The sequence below is a fragment of the Geotrypetes seraphini genome, chromosome 7 (genome assembly GCF_902459505.1).
Source record: "Geotrypetes seraphini chromosome 7, aGeoSer1.1, whole genome shotgun sequence".
NCBI lineage: Eukaryota > Metazoa > Chordata > Amphibia > Gymnophiona > Dermophiidae > Geotrypetes > Geotrypetes seraphini.
Window position 1 is genome coordinate 188,643,315 of NC_047090.1, and position 17,110 is coordinate 188,660,424.

The 17,110-nt window shown below is 46.2% G+C and overlaps 1 protein-coding gene across 1 annotated transcript in view; it reads right to left on the reverse strand.

The window, feature by feature from the left end:
- Positions 1-17,110, reverse strand: part of NRXN3 (neurexin 3) — a 1,772,673-nt gene that overhangs the window by 1,662,549 nt on the left and 93,014 nt on the right. The window contains exon 2 of the mRNA XM_033952014.1: positions 14,823-15,924. Within this exon, the coding sequence (XP_033807905.1) occupies positions 14,823-15,531 (709 nt within the window). The 5' untranslated portion in view covers positions 15,532-15,924. The remainder of the gene's footprint in view (positions 1-14,822; positions 15,925-17,110) is intronic.

Consider the following 17,110-nt stretch of genomic DNA (forward strand, 5'->3'; position numbering starts at 1 on the left):
TACAGGAGGAATAGCTAATTGAAATATTAGGGCTTGTTCAAAGAAACGTGTCTTGCACTTCTCCTTTCTCTCCACAGATTCCTACCCATTTTTTCCAGCCTGGTGATTATCCAGCAGCTTTCCAAGGATCGGAAGCAGACGGATTTCCCCTTTGGCCTTCCCACTACTGTGATCGCTGTGACCAGGCCCGCTGCACTCACTGAGGAGTTTCCTGTTTGGATCCACGCAAGTCGCTTGAAGAGGGTTAACCTAAAACCCCAGAAGCAAGTCTTCCCTGCGCAGATTTCACCTCCTCCAGTGGAACAACATGATGATCTCATTGCAGCATTCTACCAACTTTATCATTCTCTTACTGGCACCGCTGCTGCTAGTTTTTCTCCCTGTATGGATCATTTCTAACTGGGTCTACAGGGATGATGTGTTCTGGGTCCACGACACTTTCTGCCCATACCCATCTGTAAATGACACTCCTGCTGTAAACAGCACCCCCGACACCTCTTTGCGAACACGACGTCAAGCTGGACTACTCCCTCGCAAAGGCTGTCCTTCAATTGGAATCCAGAAAAGACCGATAGTATGCTACCTTATGGTATAATTCCAGCAGTGTGCAAGTTGCCACCTTCTCCTGTGACATTGTGGACTGTTCATCAATTGATATCCCAAGGCTGTGCCATTGGTCCTCAGAGATTCCTAAAACTAAGGACATATATGTATATGTTACTGACTTACGTTGGGGGGATAAGTGTGCATTCTGGGGAGTGGTAGGGTGGAATATTAATACTGACTGGGCTTATAAACTAGAAAATACCCTGAAAAACAGTGGACCAAAATGGTAAATCACTGCTTACTTGTATGACCCTTCATAAGGTTGGACACTGTTATAGGAAAAGTGTTCCTCCACAAATTATTAAGCTTTCTCTTACTATTGACAACCCTAGACCTACTGATGAAGGTATGTACATTATGGACATGTGGTTTAAGGGTGGGTCTAGCTATCCGACCCATCAGTTTTCTTACGGGATCTATCTACCTCCACTCATCTTCTCCCGCCATTTTGTGGGGGCCCCAAAAAATACTAACCCACTGGCCCCTACATTCAATAAACTTACTGACATGATGGCTATTGCCAATCCCACTTTTGAAGATATTGTGGCTGTTGAGGTAGGGTTTTCAGAACGTAACCTTTGGTTAGAATGGATGAAATTCACTGCTGATCAACATAATAAGAGTAATTGTTACATATGTGCTCAAGCTAGACCCCATTTAGGAACCGTACCTCTGGACCTCCCTCCTGGTATCCAACCATGCCTTTTTGGGTTATTTATCAGTATCTCCTCTAATTTTACCTATCCTCTTTGTGCACTGCAGTGTTCTAAATACCCTTTGTTGCCAGGACAACAAAAGCTTGATATTGCCGTTACCATCTATAAGGGCAATTACACATGTCATGTTTCTAATCTGACACAGAGTAGTTTTTTAGGTAATTTACCCCCAGGTTATTGTTCTGTCTTGGCTCATAGGTATGCCCTATTGTTGCTGCATTAGATTTGATATTTACTGGCTTTATGGAGACTTTTGGCTCCCTGTTAAGCTACCCAGCCAGTGGATAGGCCAGTGCACTTTAGTTAAGGTTACTATGCTTCTGCATATTCTTTCTGAAAGGCATCCTTCCTATTCACATGGTTTTTCCTTTTATTTGTCTTGATATAAATCTGATCACATGTATACATAGATGCTATAGGGGTCCCAAGAGGGGTCCCAGATGAATTTAAGGCCCGAGCTCAGGTTAAGGCTGGGTTTGAGTTCCTTATTCCCTTTATTATTATTAATAAGAATGTTGATCGGATTAATTAAAATTATTATAATCAGCAACGCTTTGTGAACTATTCTAGGGACGCCTTGCAAGGTATTACTGATCAATTAGGCTCCACTTCTCAGATGGTTCTCAAAATCATATGGCCCTAGATATGATTCTAGCTGAGAATTCTGTTAAATTCTCCTCAGTATTTTATGCTGTTGTACTGTTCTTTCTGACAATATAGGTCCTACTATGGACATTCAGAAATTAGCAGACCTCTTTGCTGAGTCCAAATGTAACTCTGATTTATCTAATTCTTGGGATCAGCACTTTAGTTGAATGCAGGGTTGGGTAATTGTTATAATCTCTTATTATTTGCACTCTTGTCTTGACTGCTCATGTACTGTGTTATTCGTATTACAGCTCCTAAAAGACCCCTCCTTGAGAGACATACCTAGGGTATCACTCCCTTCCAGCTCATGCTGTGTATTTATGACGTCATTTACATGACGTAAGAGGGGAATTGAACGGACACGTATCAGAACTTTAGTAAGTGTCCTTAGGCATATGTTGTTTAAAGATGCAAAGGTAGGCCCTGTTTATCTTTCCCTTCTTTGAAGATGGTACAAGGACAGGTAATGTTTAAACAGAGATAATGTGAAGTGAATTCAATTGTTTTGTTAAGCCGTATTTACAGACAGATTTAGTTAAGAAGCTCTGCTGGTTAAGGCTTTTTCTGACCCTCTGTGGACTTCAATCTCTAGCTAGGAAAAATGCTGATGTGTTTAAAGTTTCATGTGACTTTCCATAAATGGTTTGTATTTACGTCACATGCCGTCACATGCTGACAAACCTGATTCGTATAAAAGATGTGAAACTCATAATAAAAGACGGACATGTTTTGGAAGACGATTTCTGGTCTTTAAGATGTGTCCCCAGGTACCTGACTTACAAATGACAGAGACAGAGAAAGTATGGGGCAGGAATTGGGACCTGAATCCTTTTCATCTGCCACCTGCTAATAACATACAAGGAAAAGACAGATAACTTATCTGAATGCAGGATGGCACTGCTGTTGCTCTTTTGAAGCTCCGCCCCCCAACGTCTGACTGAAGCTCCGCACCCAACGTCTGACATCATGGTCGACCCTGGTTGGCTGGAACTTCAAATTCTGGGCCTGCTCCGGGTTTCGACATCGCTAGAGTTACCTGTCAACCGGGTGAAGGAGTGTCCGGTCCCTGTGCCCCTCCTGAGGAAGTCAATCGTGAAACCCGAGTTGGGGGGTTTAACAACTTATGGCAGTTGCAATGTGCCCAGAGCAGTGAAAGAGCAACAGCAGTGCCATCCTGCATTTAAGATCTGCCAAGCAATTCTCCTACCTTCTTAGACGCAGCCGCTTAACTGATCGCAGCAAGGGAATCTCCTATGGGAGGGGCCTTAAGCACCGGGCCAATCAGGGCCTTAGGCTAGCAGTTTCTAGCGCAGAGAGCCATGCTGAATGACCCGCGTTGCTCCCGACGCTCATAGGAACTCTATGAGCGTCGGGAGAAGCGCAGGTCATTCAGCACGGCTCCCCTCGCTAGAAACTGCTAATGCAATTTTGTAGAAAAGGAGGTAAGTTTTTAAATATAATAAAGAAATAGGATAAAGAAGTCCAGACACTGGTCTACACTGCAGATATTATACCAACCTGATACACAATTCAGAATAAAAAAGCTCATTGATATTACTGAATGTGAGAACTATATTATTTTCTAATATATATATTTCATTTCCTTGTAATATAATTTCCCTACTAACACCATATGATTACCGGTACTTCTACTTGAAAACTATCACTGCAGGTTCCTTTCTCATAGAATCTAGGCTCTGCACACCACATGTTTCATTAAAACGTTGCGTCTTCATCATACTCAACAGAGCCTGGAAATTCTTTACATTTGCTTAAATAGAATCCAAGCTACAATATAAATAATAATGTAAATAATGAAAGACCATATTTTACCTCCAACCAAAATAGCCTCTATACACGTGGACTTCAGCTAATGAAAACTGCAACTAAAAACTACAATGATTTTACAATAGCTGACTTTATGCCACCCAAGCTATTTTACATTCCCTTGTGTAATCAAGGCAGGAAGGATCCCCAGTCACTCTTGCCCATGTCAACTCCACTGTCAAAATGGCTGCTGTGACCTCTTGTGGCAGTCTTGTGTGATTGCCACTGGAGGTACTGCCAGCTATTTGGAGAGCACAGACGGTGTGGGCAGGAGGGCCTGGGGATCATTCTTGCCCTGACTACAGCCCTAGACTGTCAGGGATTGTAAGACAGGGCCGAGGTGGGCAGGAGGGAAAGGTAACTCCTGTTTATAAGGGAGGAAGACAAACAGGAAAACGCACACATTGTACCGAAAATGCATAGCCAGTTTTGTCCAAAACTGAGAGTATGGCCATGGCTTTTGGGCTGAAACTGGGAAGAAAACAGATTTGGGGCGAGTTTTGGCGTAACTGAAACTGAAATTCAGTCAGCCTCTAGGTTACATCTCCTTACACGGGATCCGTGTGCAGTCTGGGGATAATTTTAAGAAGCATTTTCCCATGTTAAAAGCAGGTTTACACAGAGAATATGGGGGGCATACATGGAAAGTGGGGGAACCACATGATTATACCTCTTTTCACAGGATCCATGTGCAGCTGTTCCCAGAGACACAGTCCGGGCAGAGCTGTGATATGCAGCATATAGACAAGGACCACAAACACACACGTTGCCATCTTCCGAGGAAAAAGTGCTCATCTGTCACTTAAGGAGGCATCTCGGTTCCCTTCATGCAATAAGTATAAATTAGATACCATGTTTGGACACTTCATATAAGTCCCGTAACCAAACTACCCCACATAGGTGTATTGTGTAATATGTGTGCATTGAACATAGCTTTCAGCTAACGTCCCACCACCCCTGCTTCTTGTAATGATTCATCTCTCTCAGTTTAAGGCCAGGTGCAAACCATGTCTGCGTTGAAGGATTGCGGGACAACACACTTATGCCTTTGTCAGAATTGCTCTCAGCAGAAAACAGCATTTCACAAGTTCACTCTGCCTGCCTGGGAGGAAAGGCAAGCTTTGTTACCCTTCAGAAGAGAGAAACGTTCGAGAGAGTGAGAAAGGCTGGACACAAGAGCCGAGAGCCCTGGCCCTGGAGGACCCTTCAAATGCCCTCCAGAACCTCACAGGTGCGCTCCATCGATGGTTCTGGCTCTGGGATGCACGGAAGCCTTCTGTGCCCCTGAGAAGGTGCAGGATCTGGGTCAGGTCCAAGCAGGGGCTGGTCGCGAGGTTTCAACCCCAGTACCCGAACCCTTCTCCCCCCACTAGAAGGGGCGCTGAAAAGAAACAGAAGTTTAGAGAGGCTGAATGTGCTGAAGAACGCAGGGGGAACTCTGGCTGTCCGTCTCCCTTCCGTCTGTCCTTTGTGCACATTTTTCCAAGGTCTGAGGACACAGAACGTGCGCTCAGAACGAACGCACCACCCCTGCTGCTGCTTTCACAGAAGCAGATGATTTGAGCACATAGAATAATCAATTTTGACCAGCTGTAAAGAACAACACACATAATTAACTGAAGATTGGACATAGCAGGACTGAAATTGGAATGGGTCTTCACTTCCAGTTCGCCGGGGCTACCAGCAGGTCAGGTTTTGAGGAGGAAGTAGCCATGCTTACCTCTCTCCTGCATATCCATGAGCGATATCCTGAAAACCTGACCCGTTAGTGGCTCTGGAGCAGAGGTAGACGAGGGTAGTCCCCGTGAATGAACAGAAACTGATGTAACACGTGCAACAAAGCAAGCGAGACCCTTTCTACCTGCAAACGCTCGGTGCATCACTGGGCTGAGAGCAGGACCCCAGAGCAATGTAGCCTGCCAGCCTCTGGATGTGTTTCAAAAGACCTCTCCTGATTTTGTCCTCATCAACAGGGCAGCAGCTGCCGCCGAGGTTGTGGCTCTCGCTGCCGAAGCGAAGGGACGCCTGCGCGTTTGGTCATGAGCACATGTGACAGTCTTATGTAGTAAGATACGGCAGGGCTATAGCTTGCTGATTCAGCGACTGGAGAATACACCCCCCAGAGCCACCCTTTCCAAGACAGTCCAGTCCACGATTTCTGGCAGCCCTGTTCTAATGCCTGATGGGGTCTGTAGCACTGATTCGGTTGCTGGAATCAAGAACTACAAACCCACATTGCTTTGGGGATTGATGGCCTGGATAACTCGGCAGCTCTGCCCACCAGTGTACGAGACGAGCCTTCTGGGAAGCTAGCCCTGTGCCTTCACTGTCAATGTGGCACGGTGCCAGGGGCCCAGTTACGTTCCGAATAGCTGTGGTTTAATCTCTCTCTAAATATACTTACCAACATAGGGTGGAGCAGTGCAATGAAAACAGTCTCGGTTTCTTTCAGCTGGAGGAGACTGTGGAAATGAGCCCAGGAACCCATTCGGCTCTCCCTCCCCCTCTCTGTAATCAGGAGAGGGGGCTGAGAGGCTAATCACGTACCATTGAAAGCTGGAGCCAGCTGCAGCGTCTTCTCATGCCCTGCGAAGCTCTTAGAAGCACTTTTTCTGCTCAATTAGTGCAACCACAAGAGCTGGCGGCTTTCAGAAGCCTCTCAGCACCTAACCTCACCCAACACAGAGAGACTCCCCATTTCCAGGCTCTTTAGGGGCTAGTTTGAATCTGTGGCCCTGCACCTAGAGTCACCATATGGCTCCCAGAAAAAGGAGGATGGAATGAGACACCCGGGTTTTACGTCCATTGCTCTCAAAGGAAGTAAAGCGCAGATGTCTAAATTACAAAGACTAGGGGACAGTCGATGAAGTTACAGGGAAATACTTTTAAAAGCAATAGGAGGAAATATTTTTTCACTCAGAGAATACTTAAGTTCTGGAACTCGTTGCCAGAGGTTGTGGTAAGAGCACTTAATGTAGCTGGTTTTAAGGAAGGTTTGAACAAGTTCCTGGAGGAAAAGTCCATAGTTTGTTATTGAGAAAGACAAGGGGGGAAGCCACTGCTTGCCTTGGATCGGTAGCATGGAATGTTGCTACTCTTTGGGATTCTGGGATCTTGCTATTCCTTGGGATTCTGTATGGAATGTTACTACTCTTTGAGTTTTGGCCAGGCACTAGGGACCTGGATTGGCCACCGTGAGAACGGGCTATTGGGTTTGATGGACCATTGGTCTGACCCAGTAAGGCTGTTCTTATGTCTCTATCCATCCCTTTTAATGGAAGTAAAACCCAGATATCTCAAAACATCCTCTTTTTTTTGGAGCCATATGGTAACCCTACCTGCACCTCCACCTTTCCTGGTTCACTTCACTTCCCACACGCAGTAGCTGATCCAGTCCTGGATTTGGCTCAAGGGTTCTCAACATGGCCCTTAGGACATATCCAGCCAGATGGGTTCTCAGAGAATTCCCCATGAATATACATGAGAGAGATTTGCATACAATGAAAGGAACTGCATGCACTTCTTTGTCCTGTTTATTCCTCGTGGTTATCCTGAAAACCTGACGTGTTGGGTGCGTCCTACGACTGGATCAGGAACTCCTGACCTAATAGCCTGTATCCCTACCGCAGAAAGAAACCCTGAAATCGCTTGAACAAGCCCTCCAGAGGCAAAGCAAGTCAGTGATGTACTCAGCACTGAACAAACAATTCCCTGCTCAGGACCAGCACCACCCTGTGGACAGGCAGCAGCGCTGAACAGATGCAGAGAACGCTCAGCCACTCTATGTACCGTACAAACAGGCGGTTTAAGTTAAGCCAGAAAAATGCTGCCACATCCTAAACACTATATAGGCAGAAGCTGAATATTGCTGCTGAGCGTTGGTTAGGTGCAATACCCTTAAGCTGCCACCATGGCACTAGAGCAGTGTTTCTCAACTCGGTCCTGGAGTCCCCCCTTGCCAGTCAGGTTTTCGGGATATCCACAATGAATATGCATAAACTTGATTTGCATGCTCTCCCTCCATTATATGCAAATGTATTTCATGCATATTCATTGTGGATATCTTGAAAACTTGAGGACCGAGTTGAGAAACACTGCACTAGAGGGAATTTATGGCAGCAGTCCCTTTGAACGCCTGGCCTCCTCTTTTCAGAGCTACCGCTACCCAGTTTCAAGAGAGATTTTAGGCCAGTCCAGATGCATTATGGGAAAGGCAGCACTGCAGAATCAGGAACTGCAAATACCACTTTTCTAGGAGACCCAGAACTGACCCACAAAATCCCACTCCAGCAACTGGGTAGCATTGCTGCTCTCTATTTCACATTCATGGGGTTCACTGATTTCTTCTCCACGTGGCCCTGCCCCATTCTGCCCCGGTCCCCCTCATCTCCTTTCAAAAGTTCAGGACAATGTCTGGAGGGCTTCCAAGCAAAAGAAGATGTGACGTGATGAGGACCTCCAGACACGGCCCCAAATTCAGGAAACCTAGACAAACTACCAGACATTGAAAATCTGTCCGGGCACACATGTCCAGGTTTTCCCGGACGTCTGGTAACCCTAGTTTACCAGTTCCTGTTCTCACATCAGTCTGAGTCAGCTTTTCTAGAACTTATGGGCTGAGGTCTGGCCCATTTCTCTCATTAATCAAACCCTGTCATATTTCAGAGATGCACAAGAGAGTGGCTGCAGCTCTAAACAATGAGCAATCACCTTGTCATGTGCCAAGTATTTAGGGTTATCATATGGCTCCAGAAAAGGAGGATGGATTGAGACATCCGGGTTTTACTTTCAATGGAAGTAAAACCCGGATGTCTCAATCCATCCTCCTTTCTCTGGAGCTATATATGGTAACCATACAAGTAGTCCACTCCCACTGAAGAATGGCAGAAAAGCAGACAGACAGATTACAAGCCATTAGTCAAAGAGAGAGAGGAAACCAGGACTGGCCAGTCTGGAGCCAGTTAGCTAATTCTGTCCTACTCCTTATGATTGTGGCTCCAGAAAAAGAAAGATGGATTGAGACAACCAGGTTTTACTTCCACTGAAAGCAACGGAAGTAAGGAGGTCAGATAGAGGACGCATTTGGGTTCTACTTCTATTGAAAGCAATGGAAGTAAAACCTGGATGTCTCAATCCGTTCTCCTTTTTCTGGAGCTATATGGTAACCCTATTCATGGCAGTCTCACCAGAGATGCCAAGTCACCCAGTTCCAGGCTGGAGACTTTGGCCAGTCCTGGTTTGGACCTTATATCCCAAAGCAGTATGGGATTTGTAGTGCCCAATCCTTCTCATCGAAATCAGATTGGAAATCTTATAATGTACCAGGACAGGGGTCTCTCCTTGAGGGCCGCAATCCAGTTGGGTTTTCCGGATTTCTCCAATGAATATGCATGAGATCTATGTGCATGCAGTGCTTTCAATGCATATTCATTGGGGAAATCCTGAAAACCCGACTGGATTGCGGCCCTTAAGGAGGGACTTTGAGATCCCTGTATCAGGATAAAATACTCAGAAGTCTAGGCCTGACCCAAAATCTCCAGACCTGGAAATGAGTAACTTGGCATCTCTGGCTCACTAATTAAATCTATAGAATGGCCTGGTTTGCCTTTTTAACTGTTGTCCAAAGCATCCTGGAGACTTTTGGCTTACTATAGACAGGTTTGTTGACTTTCATGAGATTGTTTATGCCTTGAGTAGCCTAAAATCTAACTGTGGTCTTCCAGATCGGAGGTTCAGAAAAAAAGGACTACAACTCCCAGAATGGATTGGGATGGAAGACCCTGAACTGCCTGCGCTCGGACTATGTCTACTGGTGTGATGAGTTCACTCAGACCAGCCTAAATCCCCGGCTTCTGAAGCAGTTGCCGTGCTAGCCCATAGGCCACCATGGGCAGAGAATGTGACAGCTGCAGGTATGCAGCGAAATCGCCCTAGGATTACAGAGCACTTTCTGTGGCTTCACTCTTTCCCAGCCTTGGAGCAAATCAATAGCTGCATTACAGCACAGCCCTGCGGAGGGAAGTTATTAAAACCGGACACATCGCACTGAGCCATTAAAACAAAACGGTATCGACCGCTTCGCCAACGAGACACAGCACTGGATTAACAAAACAGAATAAAACAAACAGAAGGGAGGGGGGGAGAGGAAATTGAAGTAGCAGCACATGAAAGCATGTAACTGAATCAGCATCCCAGCCAGGATTAGCTCCAGGATGGCCATTAACGTTGTAGATAATCGTTCTTTGGATGGGAACCAGCTCTCACCAGTGGCATCAAAATTGTTTCCCTTTGCTGCGCATCCTCGGACCCTCCCGTAGAGAGGGCAAGGTGCCTTGGGGCCAAAGAGAAAAAGTCTTTGCCAGAAATACATTTCAAAAACATTGTATAATCTCTTTCACTTTTTACAAATGAACAACTCCTTGGTCAAAAGGACCAAAAGATAGTAACATAGTAACATAGTAGATGACGGCAGATAAAGACCCAAATGGTCCATCCAGTCTGCCCAACCTGATTCAATTTAAATTATTATTATTTTTTTTTTTTTCTTCTTAGCTATTTCTGGGCGAGAATCCAAAGCTTTACCCGGTACTGTGCTTGGGTTCCAACTGCCGAAATCTCTGTTAAGACTTTCTCCAGCCCATCTACATGTCATTAATGTTTCATAGCTCTTCGAAAAATTCACATCAAAGCAGCGTACGTGACAAAATCAATCATACTACAAGACAGAGATCAGGACACAATTACAATAATCTAACTGCCTAGTAGTATACAGAGCCACAGATAATTAAAAAAAAAAAAAAAAAATCAAAAAATGATGCAATTTGGAAGAAAATGAGTATAATCATACAGACTAAGGGGCTCATTTTCAAAAACGATAGACGTCCAAAAGATAGAAGAGACGGCTGAGGGGAGACAGGATTGAAGTCTACAAAATCCTGAGTGGAGTAGAATGGGTACAGGTGGATCAATTTTTCACTCCGTCAAAAATGACAAAGACTAGGGGACACGCGATGAAGTTACAGGGAAATACTTTTAAAACCAATAGGAGGAATTTTTTTTTTTTTTTCACTCAGAGAATAGTTAAGTTCTGGAATGCATTGCCAGAGGTTGTGGTAAGAGCAGATAACGTAGCTGGTTTGGACAAGTTCCTGGAGGAAAAGTCCATAGTCTGTTATTGAGAAAGACATGGGGGATGCCACTGCTTGCCCTGGATCGGTAGCATGGAATATTGCTACACCTGGGGTTTTGGCCAGGTACTAGGGACCTGGATTGGCCATCGTGAGAAAGGGCTACTGGGCCTGATGAACCATTGGTCTGACCCAGTAAGGCTATTCTTATGTTCTTACTACTCAAAACATCCAAGTGGGCATTTTCAAAGCTGACTTTCAAAATGTTTTTCTGGATGTTTTGACTCCAGTGCGTCTGAATCATAAGGGGTCTTGTTAGAGGCATGTTTTGGGTGGGATTAGGGCGGACTTAGCACTTGGATGTTTTTCAGTGCTAGTCAAACATTTTACAAACATCCAGGACACAATTTGGATGTTTTGGGTTATACCTGTTTTTACAACAAATAATGGCCAAAATCTTACCCAAACTGACCAAATAACCACTGGAGTAATGAAAATATGGCCCCCACACACTCCCCCAGTGGTCATTAGCCCCCTCCCAGCCCCAAATATTTGCATGAAATAGTCCATATCTGTCTCGATGACAGCTGCAGATATTATGACCAGTCCTAGTAGCCTGGTGGTCAGTGCAGTGGACTGAAGAGAGGGGGGACCCAGGCCCTTAGGCTACCCTAACTAGAACGCTTGTGGTGGAAAGTGTGAGCCCACCAAAAACCCAATGCACTGCCATATAGGTGACACCTGCAGGCATAAGGGCTATTGGAGTGGTAGACAGATGCATTCAGTAGGTTGGGGGGGAGTTTTGGAGGGTTTACAAGGGTTATGGTGAGATGTATACCTGGCACCCTTAATGTGAAGTTCACAGCAGTGCCCCCTGCTGACATGTCTCTGTGGCTAGTCCATTAAAAATGCTGGCCCCTCCTGCATGCAAATGGCTTGTTTTAGATTTTTTTAATTTGGACTTTTTTTCCATAATGGCAAAAATATTAGACATCTAGCTGGTCAAAAAGTCTAGCTGGGTCATTTTGGGGGGGGAAAAAAGATATCTTGCGGGTTCGAGAATGGACATTTTCTCCACCCGATTTTGGATGTTTATCTCGAAACATCCAAAGCCGGACTTAGACGTCCTTTCGAAAATGCCCCTCAAAGAAAACGAATGAGAGAGAAAGGAAGGACAGAATAAAACTCAAAAAACAACCAGAAAGGGGGAATAACTTTCAACAACACAACAGGGAGAAATATTATACCACTGCCAGGCCAGGATGAAACCAACTGGAAAAGCCTGAGAGAAATCCCAAGTCTTTGAAACAGCTTCGAACTTGGATTAGGATAAGATTGTGATCTGAAATCAGGAGGTAGAGATCTGAAGAACCAAATCCAACCTTGGAGAACAGTAGCAGGAGGAAGAAAGAGTGCATGAAGGACCCTAAAATTATAAACTTAGAGAGACAACATGGCACACGGTGTGTACAGTGCAAAAGACACACTGAGTGGAAGTCAAGAGACACAGAGTGCATCTCCAGTGCGTACAGGGCAGTAGAGAGACAAAGTGGAACCCTACTGCATACAGTGGAATAGAAAGACAGAGAAGAACCCCAGTGCAAAAGAGTTTATTGAATGCAGTCACACATTAAAACATAGCCCATGTACAAATACAAAGTCCGTTTCCTTTGCTCCTGGTCCGGGTTTCGGCTTCAATTAGAAAGCCTTCTTCAGGGGTGAAAGTGTCAATCCAGCAGATGGCATTGTAGCACTTAAACATCTTTTTAGTCTTTACGCTGCTCACGTTCGTACAGCCACGAAGCCTCCTGAGCGCGTATTTTGTGTCTCCAATCGCTTTCCAAGCTCCTTTGTATCTCACTACAAGCCCGGAGCATTTCTTCTAGATGTTGAAGTGCTATGGCGCCATCTTCTGGATTGACACTTTCACCCTTGAAGAAGGCTTTCTATTTGAAGCCGAAACATGGACTGTATTGGGTCCGGGAGTAAAGGAAACTGACTGCATTTCAGCATTTGTACATGTGATATGTCTTAATGCGTGACTACATTTAATCGACTTCATTGGTTCTGAGGCTGATGTGCACAGCAGTGGCATACCAAGAGGGTGGCGGGGGTCTGCCCCTGGTGCCAGCCATGAGGGAGGTGTTCCCGGCCTAGGAGTCATGGTTCAGGAACTTCCCAACTCACGGCCCAGTGCCAAGGCTCTGGATAGTCCCCGTGGCCCAGCATGTTCCCAGCCTTCTCTCCCTTTATCTACCGTGAAGCTGAAAAAACTGCCGGCCTTGCCAGTGATTCAGCTTCATTGCCTGTGGCTCCCCTTCCTGCTTTCCATGTCTGCCTCTGCAATCCACCCGGGCGGAAACAGGAAGTTGCGTCATTGACAGACACGGAAAGCAGGAAGGGGAGCCACAGGCAACGAAGCTGAATCACTGCCGAGGCCGGCAGTTTTTTCAGCTTCATGGAAGGTAAAGGGAGAGAAGGCTGGGAACATGCTGGGTCACGGGGACTATCCAGAGCCTTGGCACCGGGCCGTGAGAAGGGAAGTTCCCGGATCATGACTCCTAGGCCGGGAACACCCCCCTCATGGCTGGCACCTGGGGGGAACATTACTAAAAATATTTTTTTTACATTTGGGAGAAGGCGTGTCAAAAATGATGGCAGGGGGTGTCACATACCCTAGGTATGCCTCTGGTACACAGTCCCTTCCTCACTCATTTTCTTGTTCTGGTTTATCCTACATGGGGTTGTTTTACCTTGTTTTTGTGGATTGCCATGCAAAAGAGAGACAGAGTGGAACCTCAGTGTGTGGATGACAGGCTACCAGGACATGAAAGTGAAAGAGTAGAGGGGACACATGATCAAACCGCTCTGTCCTTTGCCAGGATCTTGAGGACAGTTCTTCGCGCCAGCAGGAGGTTACATGCCAGTGCACCATCTGGCACAGTATCGCATTTCAAGTTCCTCTGCTTCAGCGTCAGCGCACTTCTAATGCAATTTCTCAACTCAATCCTGGATAACCCCCTTGCCGGTCAGGTTTTCACGATATCCACAATGAATATGCATGAAAGAAATTTGCATAGAATGGAGGTAGTATATGCAAATTAAGTTTATGCCTATTCATTGTGGCTATCTTGAAAACCTAATTGGCAAGGGGCGACTCCAGGATCGAGTTGAGAAACACTGCTCTAGTGTGCATCTCTCTGCGGATGTAATAAGACTTCAACTCCGCCGTGATTTCTATTAATCGTTTACAGGTGCAGAAAGACGAGCACCAGTGGACGCTGGGGGCGGTGCATTGATGCTGAAGCAGAGACCTGAAAGCGCAGTACTGCGTCAGATGGCGCAATGGTGTACGGCCGGATGCTTTCATTTCAGGCAGCGTCCATTATTAAACTTGTGCTTTTCTATGGTAGGTGGGGGTGAGGAGCTATTTTCCTTGTCCCCAAAAGGCTTACACTCTAGATCAAGCAGTTCTTCATTTGCTTAATTAAAAAAAGTGAAAGAGATGATTATATATTGTTTTGAGAGGTTTATTTTTAACTCTATGTTGGAATGGTGTGCCAGAAATAAACAGAGAGCCAGCCAGCTCGTTTACCGTATCTTAACAGTAATGCAATGTCAAGCTGTGATTACCCTGAGAGGTACCTCAGTAATAGTACAGCAACCCTTATGAGTAATACAGTATTGGTCAGTGATATCTTTTGAGGTACCTCAGTATACCACTCCAGGAACTGTTATGATTAACACCGTATTGCTCTGTGGTACATCAGTAACATGGTGTCAAGCTGTGATTCCCTGTGAGGTACCTCAGTAACCGCTGTGAACCACCACAGAATGACATTGGCCTAGTATTAACCCTTGGTGTGTTGCTCATAGCAGGAGCAGGGGTCCCTCTTACCTTCAGAACAGAATTTTCCACCATATCCAGTAGTGGAGCAGTCACAGGTGGGCTCTTTGTCCACGAGAAAGCAGACCCCACCATTCTCACAGGGGTCCTCAGTGCAGAGCCCTTCCATGTCCAGTCGGACCCCCTGGCTGCCCAGAAGCTGGGGCTCAGAGTTCCCGTATTTCAGGTCCAGGATAAATCCTTGATAGGCTGGTTGATTGTGGACGCCCTCCAGTGTTAGGGCAGTGGGCCGGATATCCTGTGGCACTCCACCCACAAATAGGTCACTGACAATGTTCATGTATTGGCGCTGGGGGTGTACCTCGCCTGGCTTGGCCTCTCCATCCAGCACCAGGACGGTGCGGAGGTTACTGCGGCTCACCATCAGGAAATGCCAGTTGTTGTCATTGACTTGTTTGTCAGCGGTCACGGTGGTCTCGGCACAATCCACACTGAACTGAAGTTGGATCCTCCCATCTTCCAGGGACAGGCAGAGAAAGTCGCACACCCCGCCGTCATCAAAATAGAGCAGCAGCCCAGATGAGATATTGGTCTTAAACTGGAAGCTCAAGTCGCTCCTCGTGCTGGCATCCCAGCGAAGGTACCGAGCCCACTGGATGGGCAGCCCCATAAACTCCAGGCCCAGGCTGAGGCCTACTACGGAGGTGAGCAAGAAACACAACTTCCAGGTGAAGCTATGAGATTGCTGTGTGAAAGCCATATGAAGAGAAGCCAAGAAACACAAACCACAAAGGGAGAAAGACAACACAATTCCCTCACGCCAAGCCCCACTTAAAAATATTCCAAAAGGCAAGAGAAGTGCTGTTTCCAGTTCTTGTGTCTCTGAAGCAGTCCTGGAGATCTGTATTAGATGAAGCGTATGTTGGTTTCCGTCTTGCGATGCATTCCTAGCAAATCAAACCCAAGAGCAAGAGAAGGCTTCTTTCTTCTCACAATGACCCACAGACAAAGGCCAGAAGCAGAGGAAGCACTTCAGGAAATGTTTGACCCCCTTCTGATAAATCCAGAGATTTTAATCTGAATGCCATGCCAAGGAGAAAGCGGCCATCGCTTAACACTGGACAAGTAGTGGTAGTGGCTCGATTTCCAGGACCTGTGAAAACGTAAGAGAGAGAGAGAGAGAGAGGTGTGAGTTACCCCAACATGAAAACCACCTGAGCCAGGCTACCTGATGCTTGCAGCTGCGTTCCTGAGACAGGGGTGGTAGCCCTGAACCTAGTTTGGAAACATCACCACATGCCAGAAACAGACAGAGCAGTCTGTAACTCAGAGACAGATAGGCGTCACTATAAAATCCACCCATGGTTTAGCCTGTTGTCTGTCTGTCCTGTTGGTTATTCCTGACTCACAATCACACGGCCTTCTGTCTGTTCTGCCACTGTCTCAATATCGGTTCCTGATGCCATGCAAGTCTGCATTACCCAGTTTTTGGCTTCTGAACTCCTGGTCTAGCAGCTACAGCTTAATTAGATCTCGTGAGTTCTAATCCTGGCCTCCTACCATGGGAAAATCACCTAATCTCCATCTTCCTCAGTTCTGTTGTTATAGACTTAGAAACAGAGCTTTGAAAGTGGTAGTGAGGGAGCACTTTATATTTACTCTCTTATGGTGTCCTGGACATTTGTAATGTACTGAACCTTTTCACAGCCGTTCCAGGTACTCTTTGAGACAGCCCCTTAGAAATGTCTGGGGGGGGGGGGGGGCTGTGAGTACAGCTTCTGCAGCCCCCTTGCCCCCCTCCCCCCAACCAAGTCCTAGAACTCAAGAGACACCGGGCCAACCCCATATTCAATAACATAGTGAGGTGTAAAAAAGTTATTCTCTATCTATAGAACAGGCAGCAGCTCATTACACACGTACACGGGCCCAGAACAAAACAGTACAGCAAGGGGGCCAGTCTTATACTGGTTGTCTGCTGATGGGCAGCTGGAAATGCAGGCTAAATACTTTGAACTGGAACGTGCCTTGGAGATTTCATTTCACATCACACAGAAATCCAACATCCAGCGATTAAATTTTAGAAATCAAAAAACATTCATTCCCCTCTCCGATTTCTTGTTCAGGAAAAACCTGTTGACGCAAATGTGAAATGACTCTGAAGGGGTCTCTTGAGAGCAGCCGAGCTTGATGCACGGGTGGTTCTCAAGCTCAGGAGTGAAGGATGCTCGGAGCTCCCTCTAAGAAATGACTGGGACCGAGGGCCACCTTCCAGAAGAAAGCCTCCGTCCTGCTCCTGCCCCAGACTGGCAATGGGAAGAGCAACGCCTGCGAGAAAACGG